Source organism: Primulina tabacum, chromosome 18 (assembly GCF_025594145.1).
Source record: "Primulina tabacum isolate GXHZ01 chromosome 18, ASM2559414v2, whole genome shotgun sequence".
NCBI classification, from domain to species: domain Eukaryota; kingdom Viridiplantae; phylum Streptophyta; class Magnoliopsida; order Lamiales; family Gesneriaceae; genus Primulina; species Primulina tabacum.
The window spans coordinates 28,014,175-28,031,800 of NC_134567.1; the positions used below are offsets into that span (position 1 = coordinate 28,014,175).

Here is a 17,626-nt window from a genome sequence, read left to right on the forward strand (position 1 = left end):
CAGAATTTCGACGAAGGGTTCGGTAGGGTTGAGCCAGACAATCTGTATCGGTTTTTCTCTGCCAGATACGCTGAACCTACAAGACGATCAGGGGTGGATGGATGAGGTTAGAAGAAGCCTTTGTTTGTGAAGAAGGAAATTTGGCGGACTCTCGCTTCTTTCGGTTAATAAGCTTGCCTGCTCTTCATCCTGCTGGTAGAGTTAATGTACATACAACTATTCCAGTTCCTTCCCAACAATCGGGACGATTCCTTTGGCTACTTACATTGTTAGATATACATGCATAGGCAGACAAAACAGGGAGGGAGTTGATTTTCATGAATAATAACATACTCCAAAATACAGAAAATCAATCTCTTAACCATTTCCGTTCAGTTTGAGCAGTCTCCTAGTAGTTTCCTCTGTAGTCCAACAAGAAATATACTGTATTGTCCTCATGCAATATTTTGATATAATAATTGATGCTTAGTTTTCTTGAAGTGGTGGTGATATAATGTGTTGGGGTATATAAAGATCAGCCATTATATTTGAAGTGAAACCGCAGGGCCAAACCAATAAGAGATGGCAGGTCCATCCTCTTTTGAATCAGACATCCTAATCAAACTGGACAGCGAGCAGTTCGATCGACTCAGGTCTTCATAGGTGGATCAAGTTTAGTAGGTATATGCAGACACCGATGTGTCATAGGAGGGCCAGATAAATCAAACAGGAAGGCAAGATGGTGCACCCCATCAATAAAATAAAAAGGCAATCACGATAGATGAAAAGCATAGGCAGTCTCGATGAAGAAACAAACTTCACTTTAACGCATAATTTTCCTAAAATATAAATAAAAAAACCTTTGAACTTGAGTTCGTGGGTTATCTTCTCTACCCGTGAAGATGCTACTTACCCTTCATCTAAATATGTACATTTTGTCGAGCTTAATATAAACATAATTAGATTTTTATTGCTAAAATTATTGAAATCTTTATGACATGTTTTCCTAGAACGTCACTGATGTATTCCTGAAATAGTTACCAATTTGGTATACTCCAAATAGGTAGAATTTTACGCTGTAGCAGGTTTTCCTGCTGCATGCAAATCCTTGTTTTTAATTCTTTAATTCATTCCCAGCCACAAGAAAGAAAGCAGTGTGCCTGAGCAGAAGAAAACTGTTGGTTAGAATTTATCAGAAAAGAAAAAGAATTGGACCAACTGGAAGTTGCACCCGCCGCCCGCGAATCCGCTAATAACATAATCTTTCACTGGAAACAATGGCTGTATTTGCTTTCATTTTCATGAAGACAAACTGTTTTCACCTGATCTTCAACTTATTTTCCAAGAAAAAAATTATACATTCTACATAACAGTTATTTTAAATTTAAATTTCTGATAATTCCACTATCGATTTTACTATTATTATGTTTTATTCCAGTCCTCTATATGGTATTTTAAATTTCAAGATACCTTATATATCATTATTAAATTTCAACTTTATAGACTTTGTCACAAGAAAATAACGGATGCTCACTCTCCTGTGAATTTTCTGAAGTTAACTTTTCAGAAATATTTTTGAGAATAGATATAACATCTGAAACACCAAAAAATAATCATCGTCCAACCAAATTCCCCGGTCTGCATGGAGCCATTATGAAAATAAAAATTATGGTGGCTAGACTTGTACCTGAAAAAATTCATCATTTTTATTCTGGAGCTCTCGTCAATTTCCGTGGTGCTATCTAATGCTTGTTTCATGTGATCCAGCCACCTCTCAGCAGCTTGGTGGGTGACAGGAAATGGTCGGTGACGTGCAATCAATGCGGGATGTCCTTCCAAAAGACAGGTAGCAAAAGTTTCAAGCCAAGTAAATTGCAAAATTTGCAATCTATCTAGAAAAAAATGCACACAAAATGTGCATCTGTCAGAGGTACCAGAATGAGCACAAGTTTTTTGGTTGATAAAACTAAAATTGCAATGACATTCATTGAATGGATTGAGATATGAAACAGGAAGTTAATCTAATAATTTGAAACACAAAGGCTGCTTGGCAAAAGTTAGATGTCGAAGTGCAGCAACATATCACCAAATCAGTAACTATTTGTGCTTTATCTATTCATTGTTCCACAACATAATGATAATCCAATACCCCATATTGTTCTTTTTAGACAGGAAACCAATTTTCTTTTCATTTAATCATCAACAATAGGTACAGCGCATGCAAAAATAGAACTTTGGAGTCCTGCCTGGAGTTCGGTGGCATCGATTGTTGTCGACAATATAAGATGCTAAAGATATAACAATCGTGGTCTAATTGACTACCTCTTCTTTGGGAGTACAGAGGAGGCCCTCCCATTCTTTGCACAAAGAATTCATATTGATTCTGTATAGCATCTTCTTTTTGGGAGTTTGCAAAAATTGACATAAACCAGTCTTCCTCATCATCATAAACTCTACAGCATATAACGTATAAATGCTTAAATTTGACAGCCAATTCTGGGTCTGGCGCATGTGTGATGGGCAAAACAGAAACTAAAGGAAATTACGAAAGCTTAAACAAGTATTTATCAACAATCAAATTCTAAATCCCAAGTACATTCAAAATGTTTCAATTCAAAGTTCTCATTCATTCACATAACCTTGACACGATATCCAACATCGAATCTGAATCTGAATGAGATAAGGTCATATCAATCACCGATTATCATGACTACATATAGTTCAAGTTCACTTTTCTTTCCTGAAGGCAAGAAAATTTGGGTAATCAAATGGGCAACTCAATGTCTTGCCAAGATTCTTGTATATTAAGAAAAAATATGCATGATCAAATCCTTGTAACTTAAGGGGATCGGAGCAGACCATGATCTTAAAAACTAAAACAAAGGACTAAATCTCAAAATTAGTTGAATCCCACTCTTCTAAACAAGAGTCCACAAACTTGACAGAAGTCCGTCTCTGAACCTATACTTGGATTTTGTAAGCCAAAGTTGATCACGTTTCTTATTACAACATTTGTCAGATGGGGCAGCCCACCATTCTGGCAGGTGAAGATACTACTGTCAACTCAATCTATCAGTTTTATACGACGAACAAGCCGATCTAATGGTCTAAACTCCGTCTCTAATCAACAATTAACTCCAATCTCATTTATTTATTAATAGAAAAAAGTGCAACATAATTTTGAATATTGAAATATGCGTGAAAATATTATATTCTCAAATATGTAGATTTATCTGTTTTTTTTTTTATAAATTAATAAATGATTGGAAAAACAAATTTATATACCAACTTCAAATTTTATTTATTTTTATTAAAAAATGATGTCATGTTTTTAAAGATTTAATTAATAGAAATATATTAGTGAAACTAATAAAAACAAAAATACAAATAAATTTGAAAATAAGACTCTGAGAAAGAAAACTATATAATCCAAGGGGGGATAGAATTTATCGACATTTAAAATTTAATAATAATAATTAACAGTGAAATTAAAAAAAAATTCCAAAAATCAGTAGGATCTCCAAGAACGGAGTGTCTTTCTCGTTGCGTTGCTCATCCGTTTTCCCCCAAAAATTTTGCCTAGATCAGTTGATCATCCTGTCAGTTAGCAAAGATGAAATTTTCTGTATCTTGTTTATAATTTTCATCCTCTTGTTTTTTTGGGTTTTTTTGAATTGCGTATAAATCCAATTTCTCGAAATTACTATAGATACGCTCGTATTACCGTACTGAATCAGAGGAGCGGACTTATGGCGGAGGAAAGAGAACCGCGATTTAAGAAACGGCGACGTTTATCTGGAGGGATTGCCCCGTCGAGATTGCATGAGCAGGAGGTGGTTGCCCAGTTTATTTTTTTGGTCGAAAATGATTTAGGGTTTAGGTTGTTTTTTTCTATAATTGTGAAAATTTTGAGAGTTCTTGGGTTGTATTTCGCAGAATGGCCGATGGGATTGTCAGGATTATGCTGCAAAGCTCCGTGTTGCTCCTTTTCTGCACCGCCATGTTACACCACGAAAGAGAGAAGATGATCGTGATGGGCATTACGTGTTCATCCTTGGCGAAAATCTCACTTCTAGATGTAAGCCTTCTTGAATTTCAGTCGGAAATTTCTAGTTTGACATGAAATTCTTGTTTATATTGCGTTGTCTCCTACGATTTCATTGACAGGCGGAGCTTTTTTGTTGTTGGGGGTGGGGGTTCGGGTCGGGGTCATTATTCCCGATATAGATGCTTTCACCAAGTTGGACTGCGTTTCGCACATTCTTTTGATGGATTAATGACACTGTATTTGAGTTGCATTTAATTTACAAAGTCCAGAACAAGTTAAAGTAGGACTCAGTTCCTGCTAAATATATTCTATTTATCTTCCAGTTTTTTTTTAGAATGGGAAAATTCATCTATCCAGGTGCTAGGTTTTTTTACATCTGTTATTTATTTTTTCAATCATTGACGTCCCTTATAATATCTCATTATAACATGTAATTTAATGATGCTAATCACATGACTGTTCTTTGCATTATAATAAACGTCATAGCAAAAGTGCATGGATTTAGAGATGAACAGATGCTATTTAAAACAAAAGGTCATTCTTTATTGAAATAATCTGCATTTGTTGAAGAGAGGTTTCCATGGTATTCATCTGTTTCCCATTCTAAGAAGTTATTTGTTTTTTTCCTGTTGTTGGTATCTATCCGTCTTTGTATAGCGATGATAATAATTTTGTAGTCCAATCTATCAAAGCTGATCTTTGGAACCTTGTTCTGCCTTCTATTGCACAGATAAGATACTTGGAAAGATGGGTGAAGGTTAGCGGTCATGTGCAATTGTGCCTGCTGATATGTATTTTCTTTGTTCTTGTACCATATCAGCAAGTTGCTAGTGCTGTAGGCACATTTGGTCGAGTGTTGGAATGTTGGGACCGGGAAATACGGGAGTATGTGGCTATCAAAGTAGTCAAAAGCACGGCGAAATATCGTGACGCAGCAAGGGTCGAGATTGATGTGCTTCAACGACTTACGGAAAATGATAAAGGCGATTCACAGTGAGTTGCTTCTGTTAGAAAGTTTCTGCTTGTTATTTGTATCTTCTCTTTATATTTATTTCAACTGCTTTATTTTGCAGCTGCGTGAGGATGCTAGATTGGTTTGATCATCGCAATCATATGTGTATAGTAAGTATCTCTGTAAAAATTCATTGTTGGCACTCGTGTTTTCTTCAGCTATTCAAACTCCATAAAAATACCATATCTGCGCATAGATAATTTAGTATATCACTATTCTTTTCTATCTCTTTTCCTTCGCATATTATGTGATTGTGAGCCTGTCATGTGTATTACGTATGAGCTTTGTGGATGTCTTTGCTGCTTGTGTTGGCTTGGTTGATTGGTAAATGTGAATATCCATGTGATAGATTGACAGAAAACTTCCTTTGAATGCATTTCAATGGCTTCAGGTGTTTGAGAAGCTTGGACCAAGTTTATTTGATTTTCTAAAGAGAAATAAATATTCCCCCTTTCCTGTGGATCTTGTTCGGGAGTTTGGACGCCAGCTTTTGGAATCTGTATCATGTGTGTGGATTGTCCTTGGCCTTGCTTTATCTTTTTTTGCATATTCATCTGGTTTATAAAACTATTCAGATCTGTATTGGTTGTTCTGTGTTCGCACAGGCACTTCATTCTACGTCTAACATTGTCCTTTTTGGACTTCTGTGTCATGTTATTAATATTTCAAACAGATATGCATGATTTACGGTTAATCCACACTGATCTGAAGCCAGAAAATATACTTCTCGTATCTTCTGAATTTGTGACGCTTCCTGTCTCCAAGGTATTTATATCTCTATAGTTGGAAAACCATATCTTGATGGACATGGACTTCGTCACACTTATAAAGTTTTTGGATGGTACAGAAGATATCAGATGAAACAAATTTCAGGTGCGTGCCAAAGTCAAGTGCGATTAAGCTGATTGACTTTGGCAGTACTGCTTATGATAATCGGATACATAGCTCCATTGTTTCGACAAGGCATTACAGGGCACCTGAGGTCATTCTAGGTAACTAGTTATTATTGTCAGAGATGTCCACCTTTTCTTCTCATGTTTTTCACTTCATATTTATGTGTTCAACCGTCAATAATCTTTTAGATTTCAGCTCTGAGGTATGCCAAGGCCATTAATTACTTGTACTATTGGTCTGGGAAAGGAAAAATTAGAAGATGTAGGAGAATCATTTTTTTCATTGATATATAGTTTCAACCTGATACAGACGTGGGATAATCCTTTACTATACGGTTGATGAAACATGATGATATTAGCTACAATTATACTTATCCCAATCTACATTTTTTATTTTATAATCCTCAATGATTTGGATGTACCTTTATTGTACTTTCATATTTGGTGTATGTGATTCCTTGAACATACTGAGACTAATACTTGATTGGTGAAAGATACGAATTGCTTAATTTTTTGAGTTCTAAAACCATACCATATAGTGCCACAACCGTACTGCTTTTAATGCATGGTACGAATACGTTGGATTGTGCGAGGATTTTCTTTCACGCCACTCCTTTCTGAGTACAACCTTAAAAACAAGGAAGACACTAGCAATTGATGAATGCTGCTACCATTTTATACAAAACTCGCATGTAACTTAGGAACCAAGGGCAATAGATATTCGGTTGAGAATTTCAATATTTGGAGGCATTTTCTATATCGTGCCCTTTCTTGTACATGGTTAAGACTAGAGGGATTAAATATCGACGAAAAATCTTTCATTTATTTATTATGTAAAAATGGATTGAAGGTGCTGTAATGCTTGGAGTAGAATACATGCTTCTTTTGCCTTTTAGGGGTTGTAAGCATCCTTTTTTTATCTTGTGTTGTGGCAATAGTTTTGTTAGACTTCTGTATGAGAATACCGACTTATTCTGGTTCTGGTTTTCACTTCAGGTTTAGGATGGACATATCCTTGTGATATGTGGAGTGTTGGTTGCATACTTGTAGAACTTTGCTCGGTTAGATCTTATTTTCCTTCTTCAAGTGACTCCTCTCAATCAGCATCTCATACAGTCACATGGATAGAAAGATATCTGCACATTCAGTCATGCTCACACATGCATATATATATATATAGGATATATACATATATACACATTGGGAATACTGAAAAGGTTGAAGAACAATTTTTTCAGGGCGAAACACTTTTTCAAACTCACGACAACTTGGAGCATTTGGCTATGATGGAGAGGGTTTTGGGAACCCTTCCAGAGCATATGATACGAAGAGCAAGGTAAGTCCTCCTGTTGCCGCTTTGATTATGTGATCTGTAGGGTTTTTTTGTGATGGTAGTTTTGTTCCTCATGTTTTTGGGGCAGTTTAATGTGTAAGTACTTTGATTCCCATATAGGTGCATCTAAATTCTACACCAGTAATTATTTCTACTCCCATTTATCATCAGACACCCCGGACACCCCCCCCTCCCCCCTCCTCTTTTATTATAGAAGGAAGAAACTCCCCTTATGAAAGAAAGGATGATAGGTTTTTTTGTTTATTCTATTATGGCCAGAGATACTGAAAATTTATTCAAGCGAACTAGGCTTAATTGGCCTGAAGGAGCAGTTTCCAGGGAAAGCATTCGAGCCGTAAAGAAGCTGGACCACCTGAAGGTTGCAAGTCTCTTTCTTGTTCTTCCCTCTTATTCCGTTTTACCTGGTGAAACCTCTACTGGACTCGCTCAACTGTAAACAACATCTACCTACCTATGGCATGCCAAAGAATATTAAAAAAAAAGCCCCTCTCTCAAAATAAATAAACGACTTCATCTCGTTACAGAATGACACTACATTGTGAATGGCCATATTTCGTACAACTTGCTCGTTGTTTATTTCTTACTCGTTTGCTTAAAATGCAGAATCTTGTCTCAAGGCATGTTGATTCTACAAGATTCTCACTTGTCAACTTGTTACATGGCTTACTAAAGTTTGATCCATCTGAACGCCTCACAGCCCGGCAAGCTCTAGATCATCCCTTCTTTAGAGACCCCACATCCCGATAATGTCTGATGTTTAGTCGTTTGAAACTCTGTCTGCGAGATTTTGTGGAGCGGTAAGCGAAGAGAAAGGTATGCGAAATGGCAAAAAGTTGGTTGAAATTGAGATACACGGTGATAAGAGTTTTGATCTGACATTTTCAGAACAAAGAAAATTACCGAATTTCAATGTAACCACATGGTTTGAAAAATTCTTTTTGGTCTTAAACGAGTGTACTCAAATATGAGTAAAAATGTATGTTTCTCGATTAATGAACTATCAATTCACATCCTAGTTTTGTTGTAGCAAATCAATTAGTTTAATGGTATCGCATTCTCATCAAATACATGAGATTCTATTCTATAATCGAGTCTTCCTAGGTGTGCATATATCATTCTTCGTCTTCCATTCCAATTTTCTCTGCCATGGGGTGTGGAATCAGGACTTTAAGAGCTAGCCTGGGGGGAGGCACAATGGATTTTGATCTGCCAACTTGTAATTTTAAAGAGCAAGTGCACCCTGGCCCGTTATTAATCTGTATCCAACTTCATCCTGCACCTTTCTTCAATACATTAAGTTTCATCATTTCCCTAGAACAGACGCTCTGCCAACATCTGCAATCGGCGAATTCGTCAAGACAAAAAACGTAATCCACGATTGTTTTCCCCATCATATATTTTTGAGTAGATTTCAAGAACTATATCAGGTTCTAGAGACATCTCCTATATCAGATTCTTGGCCACTCACGTTCCATTTGACCAAGGACGTCAACCACAGTAGTAATGCTTGACCAGATTGTTGGCGTTTGCTCATGATATAGGAGCTCTGGATGCACTCTAGAGAGAAATAAGGAAGACGCCCAAAATAATATGATCAGCAACACAAATGCCACCCATGGTCCACTGAAATAAAATAGGAAAAATATGTTATGTATAGGAATTCAATACACTTATAGTGCTTTTTTGATACAGAAGTACGTTTCCCTAATGATCTGCACGAACAATTTCATAGCCTCTGACGAGTTTCCATCTTTAGCATAACCTGGTAAGAGTGCACTCCAAGAAATCACCCCTCTTTTCTTTCATTAGATGAAAGCTTTCGCCGCTTGAGATGAGTATCCAAAATAAGCAAGAAGATAAACAAGGGGCCTGATAGAATCTTGTGAGATGAAATATGATATGCTCGCCCGATGAAAAAAAAGGTGTGAATCTGTCTTCCCGCTCCAGTACCTCCAACCAGTGACGACCCTTTATCATGCCTGAATCGGCAAATTCATCGGGCACTTCTCCAGCCTCTTGCATTCCCCTGAACAAAATAAGACGTCAGTTATCACAGAGACCTTCAAACAGGGCATTTCCTGGCAATCATAGGATTCCAAGTCACGGAAATTTCTATAAAACACTCTCGGGGCTTCAAAGACTCTTCCACATTTCGTGATCGAAATCCCCACAACTGGATACCAGTAAACTCCACTGTTACAGCACATGTTTTCCAGTTTCCACTGCATTGTAGTAATATAACAAGTTTTGCGAGCATTTTCTCAGGACATTTGTCAAATTATGCTTCTCTCTGATGAAGAAAATCCTACCTCGCTGCATTTGATTGTTTAAATTTCAGTGGTACGAGTGATTAGGGAAAATTTTCTTGGTTCTGATACTCAAAAAAAGTAGAGTTTCGCCTCATTCAGAAATCCCTTTTCAGGGGATGCATTCTTTTTTCAATCAAATACTCTACACCCCAACAAGAACACCACCTACCAGTAAATCCACATAATCACGAGAACTAAAATGCAAGAACCCGCACCCTTATTGGACATTTGTCAAAGATGTATTTACCTAGCACCACAATTCCTTGAGCGAAGATTGTTCATCAGTCTTCGGTAGAAAATTGACTCCAAAAGCAGTTCTTGATTGTAATTACAAATGAACTAATAAAAATAAGCTCACGTGACAACAACCCTTTTCAAACATTTGTCATAAACTAGTTACTCTGCACTCGCGATGCGTGTATGTACAGTTTTTTTTATCATTATCGATGGATTAAAGTGAAATTTGATAAATTATAGAGGGATTGAATTGATATTTGAATTGTTAAAATAAAAAAAATAAAAAAAAAATATGTGTTAGAATTTAAAAAACAAAAAAAAATGTAATATTAGTATCATATAAAGGTAAAATTGTAAGAAAAAATCGGTGTCTTTTTTAAGTGGTTTATCATGTCCTCAACTTTAATAAAATACAGATAAAGATGTGCATGTGTTGTATGTGTTATTATTATTTTTAATTTGATCAAATAATAATAAACAATTGACACTAAATTATTTTCAATTTAGAAGAGTTGTTCGTTTTAAAAGTGAAGTTTTGTTTAAATTTTTTTATATGTAAAATATGGAGTGATTTGAGGTGGTTTTTAAAAAGATAATTATGAAATTAAATATTTTGATGTCCTCTAAATTAGTTATTCTAAGAATCTCGCACTTAATAACACTGTACAGGTAAAATAAAAAACTTTTGACCAAAAGCACACAGAAATTTTAAAAACACATGCAAAAGCTTGGGATGCAGTAAATGCGCCCTCGTTGGAGGACCAGAACTTGAGTCTGGCGCCTTAGACCACTCGGCCATCCTGACGAGCGTCAGAATCGTACAATGTATAATTCTTATATTTACTTAAAGGTTTATTTACAAATTTCGCTTTTCCTTTTCATCATTAAACCAACAGCAGTCCCACCATTTATTTCCACTTATTTAATGTCAATGATATCTGAATTAAAAAAATTATAATTCATATCATCATTATTTAATGAAATAAATATTACCAGAAAAAATAAAATTTTAGGTCTCTCTAAAATAATAAAATTGCTCTCACTCAGCCCGTAAAAAAACACCATAAAGCACGTCAAGTGTCATGACCAAAAAAATTAAATTACAATGCCAATGTCAATCATAATTCTTGGTAAAATTAGTGTCATTTTAATCAAGTTTGCTTCATAGTAGTGCTGTGTTATCATCCTAACAGCATAGCATGTACAGGTACAGACATAATTCGGGTTTAAACTCCAATAGGAACAGATTTGAATCACTAAATATTGATTCAATCTTGAATGGCCACATCAAAACTTGATTCAATCTTCAGTTGCAGCAAACTTGAACGTGTACAAAACTTCTAATCTCCATTAGATATCGAGTGCTCAGTTTGTGTTTCTTGATGAATCTTCCTCTTCTGAATCAGGAACGACCACAGAGTCGACAGCAGTATTGATCGAGGGCCTTTGCCTTAACCTGTTCTTAGCACCTAATATCATACTTTCTTGAAGTGTATGACCTGGAATTCCAGCTAGTCTCTTGCTGAAACGCAATTGTTCGGATCTGTGGGCTATTTTCATACCCTGTTTCTGGGAGCGAAGTTGTCTTCCCTGATTTACATCACCTTTTACATTGTTACCATCTTCCTTTGCACCGCTATGCTCATCTTGACTTGAATCATCAGTGCTGTTGCTTGATGGACTGCTTCTCTGGAAATCATTATCGGTGGATTCACTGTTTCTTGGATTTGAATATGAATTGATAGCTCCATTTGAGGTGGTTGCTATCTTTTTCGCTCTCAGGCTGTTGTTCTCTTCAGGTTTTTGTTCTTCAGTTATCTTCCGTTTGCTAACATATGTAAAGAAATAAGCATGACAACGTAAGATGATGAGAGCTGATTACAGCTCAAAAAAGTAACAAGAAAATAAGTGACGTTTAACAACCGAGAGTTGCAAAATCCGGTGACTATCCATTATTTTCCCTGAATATCAGTCACCAAAAATAATTCAAACATAAAAATTTCAATCGACAACTCCCAAGTCCAAGATAGCATTCATAATGTTGAAGCATAGAGATATAATCACATTTCTTGTTAAGAGAATCGTAACAGAACGGTATCAAATGAAAAAACAGATAAAAGTAGAACAGTTGAGTGACTTTACTTGGTGAACTCTATGGCCTCTTTAATGGCTTTATCATAATTATCTGCATAAAATAAAGATAACACCCTTAGCAGTAAAGCAGCTTTTACCAGTTGGCGATATGTGCAATTATCATACCAAATCTATAATCAATAGGCCTGTTATTGCGGCAAGTACGAGATATTCCAGTATTTCGAAAACCATTCAGCAGTTCTCTTTGAAGCTGAAGAGCTCTTTGTTTCTTCTGTCAACGACAATAATACAAGGATAGTTTAAATGCATATGATGAATACATTTCTTCGAGCAAAAAAAACGAAGTTAATTGGACAGAACTTGGATTTCCAACCTTCAAATGCCTTTTCAGAACAGGAATAACATCAGTTTTAACAGACTCGGAACAAGCAACTTTCCATTGAACTCTGCTACACGAAAATTCATCCTGCCATCCAAAAGTAGAAAAGTAAAATATAATATCGGTAAAGAGGATCTTTGGTGATGGTAAGAGTGTTTTACCACAACATTTTGAAATTCTTCGAGGTTAGTAGCAATGGTCTCCCAAAGAGAAATTATTGCTGGAACGACACCCTTCCTTTTGACTCGCGCGGTTTCAAAGCAGCAGACCTCTTTGTACAATCTATGACCTATAATTTCATTTCCATCATACCTGTAGTGGAAAAAAATGTAAAATTACCCTATTAACGACTTCTTCGAAAGTACAATTCCAAGAGAAGTTACCAGAATGCAATTCCATTTCCATCTCCTGCAAGCTTTTCCTTTCGAAAAGTAGAAACTTCAGTACCACTTCTTATTGTCTCATTGATATAAGACACAGCATCATGTTGCTGGGTATAAATTGTGTTCAGTGTCATTAATACCATGAGATAATATAAGATCAAAAGAACTTATAACCACTCTAATTCATTTTCGGTTTATTTCCTCAATATATATTTTTCATCTTTTTAACTCCAAGATAATCATTATTTTCATCTCAACTGTTCATGAATTTTCAGAAAAAATTTATTATTGTAGTATTATATTTAAGTCCAAAATACAATATTTCATACTTTTATAATTATTTAAATTTTAAGTTATATGATTTCACATATGCACTAACAATTCTATTTCTTCGAAACCAAATCAAACATAAAATTTATATTCAGAAATAACTCTTTCCCCAGAACTCGTAGGACAAAACCAAACTACCCAACAAGTATCATTATATGAAAAAACATCCACTCAGGAACTACTTTAAGAATAGAAAAGAAGCAAAGAAATGCATTCAGAGAAAAAAAAAGTGATCCATACATCAGCTCGAACTTCACAAATAGCTTTAAGAAGAAGTAGTCGAGTTGTTGGATCAAGTTCCTTATAGATAGATATGGCATTCCTGAACATGAATCGGATGAAAGAGATAGAATGGGAAAAGAGTTAACGATTGCTAAGTTACAGATAATGTAGAGTTGACAATAAAAATGACAAGCAAGATACAAATACCCTTTTGATCCACAGAAAGGAAAATCCCCTTCAGCAACCTGCAACAAAATGCAAGAAAAAAGGTTATACGTGAAACATCCACTACTTTTAAACTTTAAAATCCTACTAAATGTTTTTTAAAACATAAAATTCGAAATTCATATTTAAAATGACTTAACATCCCAACATCCAAAAATAATTTAACATCTAAAATTTAAAGTGCATAAAATCCCTAACTCGTCAATTAACAAAATAGTACGTCAACCATTTAACACCATCAACACTAACTTCAAAATAAAGCATAAAAATCTCTAATTTAAATCAGTAACAAAATCTTTAAAACTTTGACTATCAAGTTAATGCGGAAAATAATGTCTCTCGAGAGTGCGTCAACACCTACCTTAATTTCATTCTCACCTGCAACATTCAAACATAATGAGTCTAATGACTCAGTACGTTCTAAAAACGAGTAACAAATAATACATATACAAACACATGCATTAAAAATCATATATTTATTCAAAATAAGCTAGCATAAATTTGTAGGCATAATTTACTCATAAATCGTCAAATCATAAAGGTTTCAATCATTTATCATTTTAGATGAAGTTTGATCGTTGAAGTGACTAGTTGTATTGGTTGACTGATCAGTCTTAAATCATCATTGCGTATTGGGACGGACACTAGACACCGACGTAAATGGAAATACGATCGTTGAACTCCCTCTGGGGCCTTCTCCCGTAAACGGGCTCCCTCTAGGGCCTTCTCCGTCACGATATTCTCAATAATCATATATCATATCCTTTTTATCACAGTCAATTCACGTCCTTCAAAATATTTTTCTTTTCTTTTTTAAAATAGAATATCGCGTTCTTTCCAAAATAGTACAATAAACAGTAAAAATTGCACAGCTTAATCATAAAATCCCATATTTTCATCGTAAACGTTTTAAAATATCATTGAGCATGCGTTATGATTCTTCGGGACACTGCCAACCCTTTTTGTAATACCCAGGTGTAAAATGACCATTTTGCCCCTGGACCAAAATTTCTCGATTTTGATTTTTCTCACTTTTATTGACTCGAGCATACCCCAAATAATTATTTAAGCTTAAATTTGTCTTCTAATATTTCTATTTAACGTAAAATCGAGACTTTCGAATTATTTTCTTAATTACTAAATAGTCAAGCGTTTTAATCCCAAACTAATTCAAACTTAAATATTTTAAATCCCAAACTTTAACTATTAACTTTTCATACCTAAATTACTCTCGTCAACCATGAACCGACCCCCGTGGACCATGATTCAAACTACTTCTTCTCCTACCCTAAAAACCGACCCTAGCCTATATATATATAGCCACGGATCAATTTCACCGAGCCACAACCGAGCCATCATGAACAAAACCCTGACCAGCCCCTCATGGACCCTTCCAGACTTAGCCTAACACAGCGCACCAGGCCCTTAGCCCATAGCCAAGCCGTGCACTCCTCTCTTTCGTTTTACCTTGGTCGCGGCCCCCACCAACCAAGCCACCATGGACCACAGCTGCACTAGACCTACCCTCGACCCTGAACCATCTTCCCTAGACCCTCTTGGACCAACCTAACCTGCCCTAACCGAGCCGCGCCCCTCTCTTCCGTGAACAAACCGTGCGTGTGCCCAGACTCTCCTAGGGTATGTGCATGGTTTCCTTCACCGAGCCAAGAGTCCAGCGTGTCCTGGACTCCTCCCAACCTTGAGTAGAAGCCAGCACAGGTCCCTGCCCGAGTCACGAAGCCGCTGCCCCCTTTTTACCCGAGCCCATAGCCACGAATGAAAACCTAGAAACCCTAGGACTCTTCCTTCCTCAGCCACGCTTGGTTCCAGCCTTCTGTGTTGTCCCTAAACAACCCTTTTCCCGTCCCTTAAACACATCCTATTGGCAGCATGTCCTTAGGAATCATAACGTTTTTCAAACAAACATAAAATCATCAAAACTTTGAAAGTAATCGTCAAAACGTTAAACGATTTGTACCTCATTATTTTTCATGCAAAAATACGTAAAACAAACATAATATGATTTGAATGATGTCTCAAAGAAGTTTAGAAGCTTGTCTTTGCATTCTAGAACGCTCGAATATACGATCATTGGCGTGGGGTGCGAAGAAAACGAACTGGCGACGAGGACTCCTTGTTTTTTTTTCCTCCTCAAAATCTCGAAATGTGGTGTCTTTGTGTGTGAATTTTCGGCTGATGTGAAGCTTAGGAAGAGCCTAGGTTTCTATTTTATAGATGTAAAATTTGCATGTTAATGAGTTCAGGTTTTAGGCTTTGTGTTTATGAGCAATTAGACCTACTAATCTTAGGTCATTTAGGCCCAATAACACCTATTTAATTGTAAAATAAAAGTACAAAATTTAATTTTCAAAAATAATATTTTTGGTGCTTTAAAAGTCCATTGTTTTCCCAAAACCGGCTTCCCGGATAAAATCGAGCTCGTCTCGTAAAATAAGTTGGACTCTACCATTTATTGAAAATTTTAATCATATTTAATATATAAACAAACCTTAAAAATATTTATTGAAAACATTTTATCTTGGTCATACACGGTCTCCTTTCCCCGGCCTATTATCGAATCTTTGGATAAAATATTCAATTCTCATGCAATCTGATCATTTAACTATACAGTTAGACATTCAATCATATAATATGTATCATTTGATCATTTAAAATCAATTAAATAAAATGAATAAGCAATTTAAATCATTTGTATGCATTTTACGTATACTGAATTTTTCGAGCATTATAAAATGATATCTTAATGACAATGTAAAGAAAAATCTCTTGAAATCCCAAGTTTGACCTACCCAAGGCCACCACATTTCCAGTTTCTTACTGAGAACAGTAACCCACACATCAGTGCTGTTTAGTCCCTTGAACAATGGCAGAATTCCCTGAAAAGTAAAATTTTGCATCAACATCTACTTGCAGAACCAGAAAGAACACGAATTCAATAATACAACTTTCCACAATGCCAATCAAACTTTATGAAACCAACTGAAGGAAAAACAAACAATTCCAGAGCGTTCTTTAAAAAATGTCTCCCTGTCTCTCAAAGAATATACTTTCTCAAAAATTGAATTCCAACAGGCTACCCTTTGTAAATTTGCTCAACAGTATTAGATTGTCAATGTCACTGTAAACTTTTCATATGTAATATTCAACCACCATCCACGTACTCACAAAGCATACAAAATCAGGCTAATCAATCACCTCGTTAAAATAAAATGTCCAAACAGACAGATATTTGGGCAAATCAATGGTGGCGAGTCATGAAAATTTCTAAAAAGCAGCCTTTCTCTACGTTATGAGAATCAATGCACACTTTATGGAAAATCTTATATATATATATATAGACACACACACAGAAGATAAAAAAAGCAGCAAAACAAAACCTTCAACAGCATCACATGAAGCTGTGCAAGCGTTTCATTCTGTGTGATAAGCGCGGTTTCTATATCTTCAGCAGATATCTTCAGATCATTGCCAATAACTGGCTTAAAAACCTGAATGTTCCATATATAAAAACGTAAAATATTCATGTGGACGCAAATATCTTAATACCCAAATCCAAAAACAATAAATATATGAAAGGAAAAGCAAAAGGAAGTGAAAAATACCAACAATCACCATAAAATCATTAAAAAAAGTAAAAAAAAAAGGAAGTTTACTACTTTGAGGAAGTTGAGAACCGATGCTAACTCCCAGCGCTGACGAAGCTTTTTCCTCTCCGTATCTACGTCCAAAATCGCCGACGATTGCTCCGATACAACCATTACGTCGTCATTTCGCTCATCTCCGACCATCGCCGCCAAACTACGGCGGTACTCGATCGTGGTACACTAAGGAAAGCAGCTTTCAGAAATAAAACACAGAAAATCATATGAAAGTTGGAAAAAACCTAGCTTACCAAGCGGATTCACTGAAGGGGTGAAATTTGGAGCTCTCCCGCCTAAACTCCTACGTCCCTTCCACTGCTCTTTTCCTTCAGGCTTTTCATTTTTTCAAAATTAAATAATAATAATAATATACTTTTACCAACAGGCCCAATGCTTATAGCCTTATTGGGCTTCAAGTGGGCTCCAGTTTGGTCCCATACTCTCCTAAGTCCTAGTCCATGTACTTTTTGTCAGCCCAAACCCAAACACCCCCAGTTAC

The 17,626-nt window shown here is 35.9% G+C and overlaps 3 protein-coding genes and 1 long non-coding RNA gene across 8 annotated transcripts; 1 reads left to right on the plus strand and 3 right to left on the minus strand.

Moving 5' to 3' along the window:
* Window positions 1–581: 581 nt before the first annotated feature.
* On the minus strand, window positions 582–2,521 carry LOC142532446 (two-on-two hemoglobin-3-like; the record flags this gene model as incomplete). The annotated part of the gene is made up of 3 exons (XM_075638745.1): window positions 582–1,139; window positions 1,667–1,811; window positions 2,302–2,521. Coding segments are annotated over 3 exons (411 nt in total), but the record flags the coding sequence as incomplete, so codon positions are not given.
* Window positions 2,522–3,456: 935 nt separating this feature from the next.
* LOC142532701 (serine/threonine-protein kinase AFC3-like) lies at window positions 3,457–8,301 on the plus strand. Of its 4 annotated transcripts, XM_075639071.1 has the most exons (12): window positions 3,457–3,812; window positions 3,916–4,057; window positions 4,758–4,784; window positions 4,867–5,020; window positions 5,101–5,149; window positions 5,431–5,545; window positions 5,713–5,804; window positions 5,887–6,031; window positions 6,929–6,993; window positions 7,171–7,268; window positions 7,545–7,644; window positions 7,890–8,301. In XM_075639071.1, exons 1-12 carry the CDS (start codon window positions 3,729–3,731, stop codon window positions 8,031–8,033), a joined length of 1,215 nt encoding a protein of 404 aa, XP_075495186.1. In that variant the 5' UTR covers window positions 3,457–3,728; the 3' UTR covers window positions 8,034–8,301. The 4 variants fall into 4 exon arrangements, with proteins under 4 accessions (XP_075495186.1, XP_075495185.1, XP_075495188.1 ...); XM_075639070.1 differs by having other exon boundaries at window positions 4,758–5,020; XM_075639073.1 differs by lacking the exon at window positions 7,545–7,644 and having other exon boundaries at window positions 4,758–5,020.
* LOC142532702 (uncharacterized) lies at window positions 8,036–9,909 on the minus strand. Its single transcript, XR_012816594.1, has 2 exons — window positions 9,009–9,909; window positions 8,036–8,909 (listed from the first exon to the last, which is right to left on the minus strand). It is a non-coding gene; the product is annotated as an uncharacterized LOC142532702 (long non-coding RNA).
* Window positions 9,910–10,946: 1,037 nt separating this feature from the next.
* On the minus strand, window positions 10,947–17,465 carry LOC142533920 (DDT domain-containing protein DDR4). 2 transcript variants are annotated; one of them, XM_075640855.1, is made up of 12 exons: window positions 17,379–17,465; window positions 17,143–17,310; window positions 16,864–16,974; window positions 16,276–16,362; window positions 13,448–13,485; window positions 13,259–13,340; window positions 12,689–12,795; window positions 12,473–12,617; window positions 12,300–12,392; window positions 12,092–12,197; window positions 11,975–12,017; window positions 10,947–11,660 (listed from the first exon to the last, which is right to left on the minus strand). In XM_075640855.1, exons 2-12 carry the CDS (start codon window positions 17,272–17,274, stop codon window positions 11,198–11,200), a joined length of 1,407 nt encoding a protein of 468 aa, XP_075496970.1. In that variant the 5' UTR covers window positions 17,275–17,310; window positions 17,379–17,465; the 3' UTR covers window positions 10,947–11,197. The 2 variants fall into 2 exon arrangements, with proteins under 2 accessions (XP_075496970.1, XP_075496969.1); XM_075640854.1 differs by having other exon boundaries at window positions 12,467–12,617.
* Window positions 17,466–17,626: the final 161 nt, after the last annotated feature.

What these genes read in the sequence shown, in the direction of transcription:
- LOC142532701 (XM_075639070.1), top strand. An exon ending in CGAAAATCTCACTTCTAGAT is followed by an intron (nt 4,058 to 4,757) that starts GTAAGCCTTCTT and finishes TCTATTGCACAG; the next exon opens with ATAAGATACTTGGAAAGATG. An exon ending in ATCGCAATCATATGTGTATA is followed by an intron (nt 5,150 to 5,430) that starts GTAAGTATCTCT and finishes CAATGGCTTCAG; the next exon opens with GTGTTTGAGAAGCTTGGACC.
- LOC142533920 (XM_075640854.1), bottom strand. Translation starts at nt 17,274, where the DNA reads ATGGTCGGAGATGAGCGAAATGACGACGTAATGGTTGTATCGGAGCAA. An exon ending in TGGAAATGTGGTGGCCTTGG is followed by an intron (nt 13,486 to 16,275) that starts GTAGGTCAAACT and finishes ATTTTGTTGCAG; the next exon opens with GTTGCTGAAGGGGATTTTCC. An exon ending in GCCTATTGATTATAGATTTG is followed by an intron (nt 12,018 to 12,091) that starts GTATGATAATTG and finishes TATTTTATGCAG; the next exon opens with ATAATTATGATAAAGCCATT.